Source organism: Sinocyclocheilus grahami, unplaced genomic scaffold (assembly GCF_001515645.1).
Source record: "Sinocyclocheilus grahami isolate Dianchi unplaced genomic scaffold, SAMN03320097.WGS_v1.1 scaffold1485.1, whole genome shotgun sequence".
Lineage (NCBI taxonomy): Eukaryota > Metazoa > Chordata > Actinopteri > Cypriniformes > Cyprinidae > Sinocyclocheilus > Sinocyclocheilus grahami.
Genome location: NW_015506664.1, coordinates 486562 through 499919, shown reverse-complemented (window position 1 = coordinate 499919; position 13358 = coordinate 486562). Strand labels below are relative to the sequence as shown.

Below are 13358 nucleotides of genomic sequence, written 5' to 3'. Positions count from 1 at the left end.
AGAGAGAGAGAGAGAGAGAGAGAGAGAGAGTGTGTGTGTGTGTCTGTGTTGAGTCATTTTTCACTGCACAAAAAGCCTACATCTGAATTGTAAATGTAAGGGGCAGAAGAGTTTCATGTTGTAAATGCCTCAGTAAGTCCTCCAGAGGATTCTGGCCTGACTGGATAAAAACAGCTTATCTACTGCCACAAATCCATATTACATGTTCCATTATTTCTAAATGATATATAATAAAGCAGAACAGAAAGCAGAGTGCTCTTTGTTAAGAGCGAATCACTGTGGCTCAAGGATGAATCGTATCTAGAGAAAGCAATCCGTTACCATTCCCATTCATCTCAATGGCAGTTGATCGGCTGATGCATAAACCCATGGAAATAAACGACCTGCATGCAATATTTGATGCTTATTTCTAAATGATATATAATAAAGCAGAACAGAAAGCAGAGTGCTCTTTGTTAAGAGCGAATCACTGTGGCTCAAGGATGAATCGTATCTAGAGAAAGCAATCCGTTAGCATTCCCATTCATCTCAATGGCAGTTGATCGGCTGATGCATAAACCCATGGAAATAAACGACCTGCATGCAATATTTGATGTCGAAAATGACACTCGACTGTTTGAAGGCCAAATTAGTTAAAGGGATAATTTATGCATGAATGTTGTTCCAAACCTGTATGACTTTCTTTCTTTTACATTCAGTGCTAAATTGTTTGTGTAGTAACGCTAAAACAACACAAACACAACATTTAAACAAGGTTATCAGTTCATTCTTAGTGTTTTCTCTCCTCAAATCGTATATAGAATGCCAATTATAACCAAAGCGTGTTAATGCAACCGTATGTAGCGTTTCAGATCAGGACTGACTGCTGTGTGCACAATACAGAGAGTTTTGAGTGAGAGATGATGGAGAATTAATGCGTTTTAACGAGTTTGTTATCACCATCCCTTGGCTGTTTCTGGTGTCAGCTCTAATTGTATTGTGATGTCTCTCCTTGACTGTATTTATGAAAGGTAAGCAGATCCGATATGAGAAATCTATAGCTCGTCATATTTTGAGAGCACATGATATATTTGAGCTGCTAGCTAATTGAGCGCAGACAGCACTTTGTTTCCGGAACCTTCTGCTCCGATATTGACATGACATTTTCCTGGCCTTATGAGAGTACTTTAATACTGGCTTACTGTATTATCAAAGCGGCATCAGATGATGAATCATACTGACGCTGAGCTGTGTGTGTGTTGCGGATGTGTTGCAGCACAACCGGATTCATTCACAATAATACAGTTATTCAATCCAGACCCGAATGTTTTCTTCTTCTTCTTCTTCTTCTTCTTCTTCTTCTTCTGTGAAACACAGAATGAACTGTGTGAATGATGACACAATGTTCTGAATCAGCTCTGGTCGTTCCTGCAGCTTCATTTCGTCCATTGGCACCATACTGCCCATGTTCCTGGTGCTGGCGTTCATCTACACGGCCTGCCAGATCATCAAAGGCCTAGTTCTGGAGAAGGAGCTCCGTCTGAAGGAGGTTCTGCGGGTTGTCGGGGTTCGAAACTCTTCCATGTGGTTCTGCTGGTTTATAGATAACATGGTTCTGCTGACCATTCCCTGTGCTTTGATCTCGGTCATGGTGAAGGTTAGTGGCGTCGAAACTCTGAAAAATCAAAGACAGAAATGTCAACCGAATAATCAATCAAAAAAGCAAGGATGCAAACTTGTCGCTTTATGGTGAAAATTGGCATTTGAAATGAAGTAAGAGTAAGTGCAGCACTGGGTTCATTTATACGCGAGCAGCTTGTGATTCTGTGTTTTCAGCGTCTCAGAGCGTCTCTGTTCCCAGTAAATGCTGCTCCACACAACCTCCATCTCTGCAATTGCTGGGAGTTTGGGATGAGTTTGGGAACGTAACACGTGCCAACCATTTTTTTTTTACAAATTTGTAATGAGAAACGTCCATAAAAAAAGCTTTAAGGTTTTCCTGCAGTTTTCTGCCAAAATAAAAATCTAAGAAATTAGACATTAGTATTGTAAATATTATATATTATATATATAAATATTACTATTGCAATTTTGCTGTTTTTATGTAATATACAATTATTATTATTAGTATTAATATTAATATTGTTAAAATATTTTATATTATAGTACAGTATTATTATTATTACAATAGTAATTTATTTCTTTTTTTAGAATTTAATAACATTAAACATTTTAATAATAATAATAATAATAATAATAATAATAATTATTATTATTATTATTATTATTTTATTGTTAATACTATTTTATAGCCATTTTTTATTTTACGGTGTATTTTCTATAGTATCTCTTCATTCATTTGTTAATTTGTTTTAGAATTTAACAACATAAAATAAAATTGTTCACTTTTAAATAATAATAATATTAATATCAATTCTTATTGATATGCAGTACGGTCGTAATGTATTGGTTTTAAATAAGATGTTTTAAACTTTTTTCTTCTTTTTTTTTTTTTAGATTGTGTATATAAACTCAACTAAATTGAGAGTTTAAAGGTCTCAGTTTTGCATCTTGTTTACCTTTTTATCACTGATGAGTTTGCATCCCTGAAGAGGAAATTAAGCTGAATAATCAAACAAATCACAAAATAAGACCGAAAGAAAACAGAAATCAAGCAACATGATCACAAAGCATTTTGAGAACGCACAGCTCGCGTTGTGAAGTTCAACATGAAATCAAATGTGAATGTGAATTCAGTAGTCATCTGACCATACAGTTCATTTTGAGAGATCAGTTCAGTATGAGCCAAATTCAAAAGAAATTATTTTATTTGGTTTATGGTATGCATACATGCTATGTTTTTCATCCCTTTTTGTTTGCACCCTTTTGAATACAAAGCATGAGAAATGACAAAGTCAAGCTACAATGCAGTTAAAGTCATTAAGAAAAATAGTTAGAAAAGCTCAAATGTGAAGTTAAAAGGCACAATAATCCATTTAGCAGAGAGGAAAGGAAGGTGCTTGTGTTGAGAGGTTGCACATTCATAAAGTCAAAGTGCTTTGTGGTTTTGATGCTCGTGATCACAGTGGAAATAATTACAGGGAAACGATTACTCCAGAATTGAGGCAAATCAAGCAGAAACGGGTTGATCTTTGATTCCTCTAAATTGGGTTATTATGCTAATTTGATATGCACAGCATCAAATTGTTGATGATTCAGAGCCGACCTCCTCCGTATCGCTCGCTGCCTCCCTCCATCGTCTTTTAAAGAGCTTTTTTTTTCACAGTTTCCAGAGTATTTTGTGTTTATCTGCATGGAGATAAAGTGTTTGTTCCCTTGCTTTGAGGATTAGCCTGTTTCACACTTCCAGTGCTTCCACGTTTGCGCTCACAGGCAAAACTTATTTCCATTGAGTTGCAATAGCGGCCGAGATCTGGAGTCTGTTTCTGCTTAAACATTAATATGAATTAAATATTGTGTGAATGTCTGAACATGTTTTAAAGCAGCATCACACATCTGACAGCACTCTCGCTATGAGGGAGTTCCAGCAACATCCGCACAGCTTCAGACTGCCACAGGGCTTTGGGTCTCTTTCTAAACTAAACTGCTCAGTCATGTCGTTCCCCATGTCAGTTCATTTAGTTCGTTCTCTCTGTCTGTTCGCTCCGGCTCTTCATGTTGGCACTCAAAGTGAGAACTACAGAGTGCAGTGCTGGGAAAATCATCTTTTGTCAGTTCACTTCCCTCACAGACCTGAACTCCTCCAGAATGAGCTTTCAGTTTCTGTCAGAGACACTTCTGTCATCTCACTAATGTGTATCTCATTCACATGCTCGTACCATCATCATAAACCCGCTCATCGTCATATTAAAATCCATATATTTAACATGCTGCTAACATGTTTCTAATGTTTAGTATGTTGTTAGCATGTTGCTAGTATGTTTATAGCATGTTTAGCTTGTTGATAGCATGCTTTAACACTATTGTAGCATGTTTTAGTATGATATGCACATGGCTAGCAAGTTTTGACATGTTGTTAGCATGTTTCTAGCATGTTTATCAAGTTGTTATTCTGAATTGACATGTTGTTAACACATTTTTAACATGTTGTTATCATGTTTAACATGTTGATACCATGGATTAGCTTGTTGCTAGCATGCTTTAACACTATGGTAGCATGTTTTTAGAATGTTAGGCACATGGCTAGCAAGTTTTGACATGTTGTTAGCATGTTTCTAGCATGTTTATCAAGTTGTTATTCTGAATTGACATGTTGTTAACACATTTTTAACATGTTGTTATCATGTTTAACATGTTGATACCATGGATTAGCTTGTTGCTAGCATGCTTTAACACTATGGTAGCATGTTTTTAGAATGTTAGGCACATGGCTAGCAAGTGTTGGGCATGTTGTAAGCATGTTTCTAGCATGTTTATCAAGTTGTTATTCTGAATTAACATGTTGTTAACACATTTGGTTGTTAGCATGTTTCTAGCATGTTTATCAAGTTGTTATTCTGAATTGACATGTTGTTAACACATTTTTAACATGTTGTTATCATGTTTAACATGTTGATACCATGGATTAGCTTGTTGCTAGCATGCTTTAACGCTATGGTAGCATGTTTTTAGCATGTTAGGCACATGGCTAACAAGTTTTGGGCATGTTGTAAGCATGTTTCTAGCATGTTTATCAAGTTGTTATTCTGAATTGACATGTTGTTAAAAAAATTAACATGTTGCTAGCATGTTTAACATGTTTAACATGTTGATACCATGGATTAGCTTGTTGCTAGCATGCTTTAACGCTATGGTAGCATGTTTTTAGCATGTTAGGCACATGGCTAACAAGTTTTGGGCATGTTGTAAGCATGTTTCTAGCATGTTTATCAAGTTGTTATTCTGAACTAACATGTTGCTAGCATGTTTAACATGTTGATACCATGGATTAGCTTGTTGCTAGCATGCTTTAACGCTATGGTAGCATGTTTTTAGCATGTTAGGCACATGGCTAACAAGTTTTGGGCATGTTGTAAGCATGTTTCTAGCATGTTTATCAAGTTGTTATTCTGAACTAACATGTTGCTAGCATGTTTAACATGTTGATACCATGGATTAGCTTGTTGCTAGCATGCTTTAACGCTATGGTAGCATGTTTTTAGCATGTTAGGCACATGGCTAACAAGTTTTGGGCATGTTGTAAGCATGTTTCTAGCATGTTTATCAAGTTGTTATTCTGAACTAACATGTTGCTAGCATGTTTAACATGTTGATACCATGGATTAGCTTGTTGCTAGCATGCTTTAACGCTATGGTAGCATGTTTTTAGCATGTTAGGCACATGGCTAACAAGTTTTGGGCATGTTGTAAGCATGTTTCTAGCATGTTTATCAAGTTGTTATTCTGAATTGACATGTTGTTAACATATTTTTAACATGTTGCTACCATGAATTAGCATGTTGTTGGCATGTTTAACATGTTGCTACCATGGATTAGCATGTTGCTAGCATGTTTCTAGCAGATTTAGCACATTGTCAGCATGGATTCTCCTATGTTTCAGACATGTGCACCAAGTTGTTAGCCTGAATTAACATGTTTTTAACATGTTGCTAGCATGTTTTCAGCATGTTTTAACACATGGCACAACACATGAATTGTCATGTTGTCATGTTTTAGCGCATTGCTAGCATGGATTAGCATGTTTTAATAAATGACTAACATTTTAGCATGTTGTTAGCATGTATGTTGCTATCATGTTAAGCATGTTGTGAACATGTTGCTAGTATGTTTATAGCATGTTGAACTTGTTGCTAGCATGTTTTAAAACTGATACCAAAATGCTAAAACATGCTAGTGATGTGTTAGATCATGTTAATGGCATGTTAAACCATGCTAGCGATGTGCTAAGATATGTTATCTATCTGTCATTTTCCCAAGCGAACCTAATGATGTAGCACTGCACATTGCACATGTCATCGTTATTAGTTATTATGGTTACACTTTACTTGAAGGGGTGTGCATAAGACTGACATGACCCCTTCATAATCATGACATGACACCTACATAATCATGACATGACACGTCATGAATATGAAGGTTTTTTTATGCATGTTTATGACAACTGTCATTAAGTGTCATTCGCTCAGTTATGTAATTTTTAATGCAAAGATGATATTGTTTGAGATGTCTTTGTTATAGGCTATGGTTAGGGGTAAGGGTAGGGGTAGGGTTAGGTTAGGGTTAGGTCAAATAATGTCATATTTGCATTAAAAATGACATAACTGAGCGAATGACACTTAATGACAGTTGTCATAAACATGCATAAAACCTCCTTCATATTCATGACGTGTCATGTCATGATTATGTAGGTGGCATGTCAGTCTTATGCACACCCCTTCAAGTAAAGTGTTACCGTTATTATTTATGACACATTACCGTGTTGAACTCGGCTGCTCTGTTACTGTGATTTTGTGGTAAAAATATCCACCTTATTTTTCCCATAAGATCGGACGTGGCCGTTTGTGATTTTTATGGGTCTGGCTTCTGGTCTCATTCGCTTCCAGCTATTGTTAGCTGTACAAAACAGCTCTTTTTGCTGCTTGATATTGCAAATTATGAACACACTGGTTTGTAGAGCAAACAGTTTAACCATTTACTGCACGTTGCTATTCTTCTTGTTATTTCCCTTCAGCGGCTAATAAACCAGAAGTCTCGCACATTCACAGAAAACAGCTTACTTCCGCGTTAAAAAATAAGGTGCATACTGTGTACATGATTATCTGGGAAATAACAGACAGAATAACCTGGTTTAATTCTAATGGGAATACACAATATATTTGTCATTTTAATACCAGCTTCAATATATTGAATTTGCATCAGGTTGAATTTCACTGTTCTTGGAAACCATCTGTGCATCTGTGCTGGGATAAGTATGACCTAATCAGTTTTGACCAAATGTAAATTCATTGTTATGTGTATTATATAATGGAATACACAATAAGGAAAAGATGAGAAGTATGCTAATGTTATAGCCGCAAACCAGTAGCGGAATCAGCTTTACCCTGCAGTCGTGCATTTATTTTTCTTGTGAAACAGGTCAGTTCTGTGCTTCTGTAAGCTCAGGAAAAGGAAAATGACAGCTGGCCTGTCACAGACCCATTATAGAACTCCTTATAATCACCGATGTGATTATTCAGCTTTCTCAGCCTGTTACTTTCCGAAACTCTTTCATCGTCTCTTCGTTTCCATGGTGAAAATGGATAGAATGTGCAGGGAATCATAAGATTAGTGCTGAATTTAAAATTTAGCATTACTGGGCGTTTATTAATCACTTCGGCTAAATGCATTGCTGTGTGCTTTCCTATTTAGATGCACTGACCATTTGTACACAGTTTTATTGATTAAAAGCCAGAGTAGATGAGCTGATGGAGGTATGTTTTGCCCATCATTTAAAAATTGTAAGGACTAGGTATGTTTTTACCAGCAGGTTGACCTCTAAATACTTGGGAACCTAGGATATTATCGCTAACTTAAATTGTCATCAAAATCCTGATTGGATTCAGCCAGGATTTAGCAGAAATAGCGCATACACTGTACATCAGCAAGTACTACATCATGCGGCAGTGTTGCAGATTTGGCAAATGCAAATTACATTGGATAGTGGTAACTTAAACTAATCAAAAGTGTAACAGGGGGGGGGCCCAAAGTGTAACAGGTATCATGCATATAGAAAAATAACAATGCCATAAAAAAGTGAAATGGCTTGTGTGTTTGATATTGAGTAGGCAGTTACAATTGTGCCCAGTGCGTCAGTCAAATGACACTGTTTTAAGATTGCATACTTGGGAGTCAGGTGGCCATGAAAGTTATTATTTGATGTATCTCAAATACTGTTAGGATAGAAAAATAAAAGATCCTTCTGTTGAGGTACAGTGACGATGAAAGTTCAGGAAGTGATCTTATGCCTCATTGTGATTGTACCATTATTTAACACTTTGGACTTAGAGTCAAAAAGGTTGGGAAGCGCCGCTGTATACTGGTTACCAAAAAAGATCACCAGTTATTATTTATATACTTTGACAGTTGTTCATTGAACCTGCATCTAAATATAGTAACGACCAGAGGCATAATAAATAAACCGTAATAACCAAATGCAGACTGATTTTTGCTGCTTACTCATTGTTAGTGTAATGTATCGATTGCACATAGTTAATCAGTCTTGATTAGTAGGAATGTAAACATGAAGGCCATGAAGCCTAATGTACTCTGTAAAACCTTTATAATAAAGGGCTATTTCTACATTATTAAACCGATAAAAATAGTTTTATTGGTATAAATTAATGTATTTAGGTTAATTCAGTGATGCTAAACAATATATTTGACCTTAATAAAAGCAGTTAAATTAGATGTTAAATTTTTTTCAGTGTGTGCAAATAAACTGTCCGTTTACATGCAGTTATCAAAAAGTTTTTTGAATCCAGGAATATTAATTTTTCTCCCGTTTGACAGCAAGTAGCATATGAAAGCAGGTACATTTAAAATTAGATATTTTTTCTACTATTACAAATATTTTCTTGCGCATCCCAGAAATTGTGTCTGCTTAATATCCCAACTCTCATTTGAACGTCATTTTCGCCCTTTCGTTCTTCCTCCAATCCATAATTTTATCATAGAAATTGACCAAGTGCTACCAAAAGCCAACAACTTACATTCACCAACATATAACTGTGAGGTACGTTCCTGAAGCACTTTATCATGAAATTAATGATAGCGATCATTTTATTTATTAATTAGCCAGTCAACCAATGGTGAACCATTGCTCTGTAGTGTCAAAGCTGGTGTCGGATCAGATGGTGCAGTGTTTGTGAATGGACGGTTTTGGTCGGGCAGCATGACTCTGTGTGGGACCAGCAGGTTCAAGAACATGACAGATGAGCTTATATTCGAGTGCACACATGAGTTATTTATCTCAGTCCACCAGAGCCATGATGCCCACCGCTTATTCAATCACAGATCTGTCTTTTAATCAGCTCTCTGTCTCTATCACTGCTCTTCACAGATGTCTTCTCTCAGACGAGTGGCTTTTCAATGTGTTTGTAATTATCAGGTTGTATTATTAATGCATCCATGGAAACTCAAATGCAATGTTCATTAGAGGCTCTGAAAAGCTTTCACGCGGTTACGTCCGAATGTCTTCAAGCTCCGTAGACGAATCCGTCTTTTGCCTCAGCAACTGTTTGACAATAACAATGTGGCTCCATAATTTTTCTCTCCTCTTCTCTCTCTCTCTCTCTCTTTCTCTCTCTCAGTATGGAAAGGTTCTGCGATACAGCGACCCGTCTGTGATCTTTGTCTTCCTCCTGGTCTTCTGCGTGGCCACTGTCATGCAGTGCTTTTTCATCAGTGTGTTTTTCTCTCGGGCGAATCTGGCAGCCGCCTGTGGTGGCCTCATCTACTTCCTGCTCTACCTGCCTCATGTGCTTTGCTACACCTGGAGGGACGTCATGGGCTTCGGCGCCAAGATCGCCACGGTGAGACATTCAACACACCTCTGCAGCAACCCGGAGGACTCATGTCCTAATACATCTAATCATCAGATGCTGAAAGCAGATCCAGAGTCAGGAGTTCTGAAAGAAGTGCACTTAATTGTACTGAATGGGCACTTGTAGTGTACTTCAAATCTTACAAGCATATTTAAGACAAATTGTACTTGCATATAATGTAATATTAATTAATTAAAAGACCACTTAAGTGACTTAAACAGCAACACTTTCATGACTGTTTCTAACATTTAGGTACACTTTTTAAAGTGACATTTGTGATAATGTCAAATTAAAAGTTTCACTTTAAAGTATTTTAAATCATCATATTTTAATAATCTTTTGTCGTGTTTTAAAGAAGTACACTTATTTTGAAGTGTTGACTAACATACTAAACCACATGTAAATAACTTGATGATCATTTTAACTAGTGAGTTATTCAGTATTACATTCAATATATTTTAAGTGCACTAATTTGGAATTTCGTCATTTCAAATGTTTAATTGTAAATGTTTAAGTACACTTTAACCATATTTCAAAGACATTATATGTAATTATGAAATTGCATATAAATATGTACTTAAGTCCTACTTAAGTGGGCCAGAAACATTCTAAAGTTGCATTTAATTTATTTTTTAAACTATAATGCATTTTCATTTAATTGCATTTAACATTCAGTTAAGTGTCTGAAAACATTATATTCAGTTCACACTTAAGTATAAATTTTTAAAGTATTTTTATGTGTAATAAATACTCTTTTTAAAAGTATGCTAAAGTGTACTTTTTGTTATGAAAATTTTTATTATTATTATTATTATTATTATTTGCCAAAAAACAATAAAGAGAAAAAAAATTGTAAGTATAACAAAATTAAGTATATTCTTTTAAACTATATTATTTCTTTAAAAAGTACTAATTTTAAAAGAGTGCTACTTCTTTTTTTTTCCCAAGATCTGCCCAGAATCATGAAACAAAAGAGAAGAAAAATGTGTACTTTTTTTTACAAGAATCTGCAGAGTTAGAAATAAGGAGAGAAAAGAATGTGTTATTTGACCTGTGCGTTCATTTAATGCGTCACTTACTCACACAGACTGAATGAAGCGCTCAGCTCTTCTTAAGGTACAAATCCACAGGATGAGATTCTGATCTCTTTTGGAGGAGCTCCTCCATTCATCTCCAGTGATGATGTACATTAGTACAAGAGAGAGAGATAGCGATGACCCACACCTGAAGAGAAGAGCGATGGATGGGCACTTTTGCCCTTTGAGAAAGAGAAAGACCAACTATATGACTTACAGCCGCACTTCCGTCATTGTGACCAATCAGAGTGACCTTTATCTCACGTGAAGAGATTCGCTCTATTCAGCAGTGTGTGGATGTCTTCCTCTTATCTCTGAGTGTGTGTGTGTGTGTGTGTGTGTGTGTGTGTGAGCGTCTTGGCATTCAGGCGCCACTGTCTAGTCTAGATGAACGAACCTGCAGGCCCATTAATGTGAATCCTACCCACACACACACACACACCCACCCACACACACACACCCACCCACCCACACACACACACACACACACACACCCACACACACACACACACCCACCCTCCCACACACACACACACACACACCCACCCTCCCACACACACACACACACAGAGATACTGTTTATTTTGAAATTGTGGATGGCAGTATTGCCACTGTTTTGATCTCATATTCATACCAGAGTAAAAATGCACATGGAGGGAGAAAAATTTACATTTATATTAATGGCATGGATCAGACGTGTATCTGACCTCTCCGTCTCCGTCTCAACAGAGCCTGCTGTCGTGTGTGGCGTTTGGATACGGCTGTGAGAATTTATCCCGTTATGAAGAGCAGGGCATCGGCATTCAGTGGAGCAACATCCGGGTCAGTCCGCAGGAGAACGACCGCTACTCCTTCATCGTCTCCATCTTCATGATGCTGTTCGACGCGTTCATTTACTGGGTTCTCACCTGGTACATCGAGAACGTCTATCCGGGTACGATGCTCTGAAAACATTCATACAGCTAGAAAACATCTCATATTTATTTATTTTTTTCTTGATGATTTGAAATAAAAGTATGTATCATGTGACAAAGGATTTTGAAAGACGTCTTATGTTCACCAAGGCTGCGTTTATTTGATCAAAAATACAGTTAAAAAAGTGAAATATTATTACAGTTTAAATAACTGTTTTCTATGTGAATATATATTAAACTGTAATGTATTCCTGTGATGTGCAGCTGTATTTTCAGCATCATTCCTCCAGTCTTCAGTGTCACATGATCTTCAGAAATCAGTATAATATGCTGATCTGCTGCTCAATTTGTTTTTCAGATTGATTACAAATATTTTATAAAATACATTTTGATCAATTTAATGGGCCCTAGTTGAATAATATAAAAGTTGAATATAAATAAATAAATAAAATATAAATCATTAAATAAAAAATCTGATATTTTTTCAAACAAATTAGTTTCTTCCTTTAAAATGTCTAATTATCCAAAAAAAAAACAAAAAAAAAACTGAAGAATAAAATATATCATGATTTCCACAAAAAATATGAAGCAGCACAACTGTTTTCGACATTGATACTAATCAGAAATATTTATTGAGCGGCAAACCAGCATATTATACTGATTTCTGAAGATCAGCTTTGGTCACAGGAATAAATTACATTTTACAATATATTCACATAGAAAACTGTTATTTAAAACTATTATATTATTTCACAATATTACTGTTTTTACTGTATTTTTGATCAAATAAATCCAGCCTTGGGGAGCAGAAGAGACTCAAAAAAATAGTTTAAATACATTTGAATGCTAGAATGCATTAGTAAATAATAGGCTGGTTCATTATAAAGACCAGAAGTGAATCACAGATGTAATCTAGCTCGCACCAAAAGTGAAAGAAAAAGCAATCCAGCTCTTCACATGCGAGGCTCAAATGTCCATTTAGTGCAAGATACAAACTGTCTGATAAAACTGTAATGCAGTGATAAAGTGACAGTGAGATATATGAATATATTATAGTGTAATGCTAATAATAGAGGAGTAAAAGTAATGAAAGGGTGCTTCGTAGATACAGTACATTTGTACATTAAACACGTTCCCAGCGTTTACTTTCAGACCGTGTATTTTTCCTGGTGTGAAAAGGTTTCAGTTTTCAAGTCCTGATCATGAGAAATATTCACTTCCATTATGAGTTTGTGATTTCTGTTTCTGGTGCAAGAATCCTGACTAACATACATGGACTATATATATAGTATATATTTAGCCAAGTCAGTTGTATTTGTACAGCACTTTTCAAGATACATATTGTTTCAAAGCATCTTTACAGAAAACCATGATGAATAAACTGTATGTATGTATGTATGTATGTAGATCAAATTGGATGTGCTTAAACACTTGTTTGTGTCTTTCTTTAGGTCAGTATGGCATCCCGAAGCCGTGGTATTTTCCCTTCACGTCCTCGTACTGGTGTGGGACTCCAGTGGGATCTGATGCCCAACCCGACCTGCTTCAAGAGCTGGAGAATCAGAGCGGTAAACACACACACACACACACACACATGCTCTCTCACTCTCACTCTCACTCTCACACTCAGACACACACAGACACACACACTCACTCACTCACACAGTCTCACACACACACACACACACACACACACACACACACACGCACACACACACAGACACACACACACACACTCTCTCACTCTCACTCTCACACACACACACACATAATTATTGAATTGAAATAAAGTGGACATAAAACACAAATAATATATAGAAAACCTAAACTTAGAAAACCTAAATGAA

At 36.2% G+C, this 13358-nt stretch overlaps 1 protein-coding gene across 1 annotated transcript in view; it reads left to right on the top strand.

Moving 5' to 3' along the window:
• The window catches only part of LOC107570626 (ATP-binding cassette sub-family A member 1), a 128946-nt gene that overhangs the window by 50932 nt on the left and 64656 nt on the right, over positions 1–13358 (top strand). Inside the window, 4 exon segments of the mRNA XM_071582353.1 lie at positions 1414–1636; positions 9288–9509; positions 11327–11531; positions 12963–13079. Of these exon segments, the coding sequence (XP_071438454.1) occupies positions 1414–1636; positions 9288–9509; positions 11327–11531; positions 12963–13079 (767 nt within the window).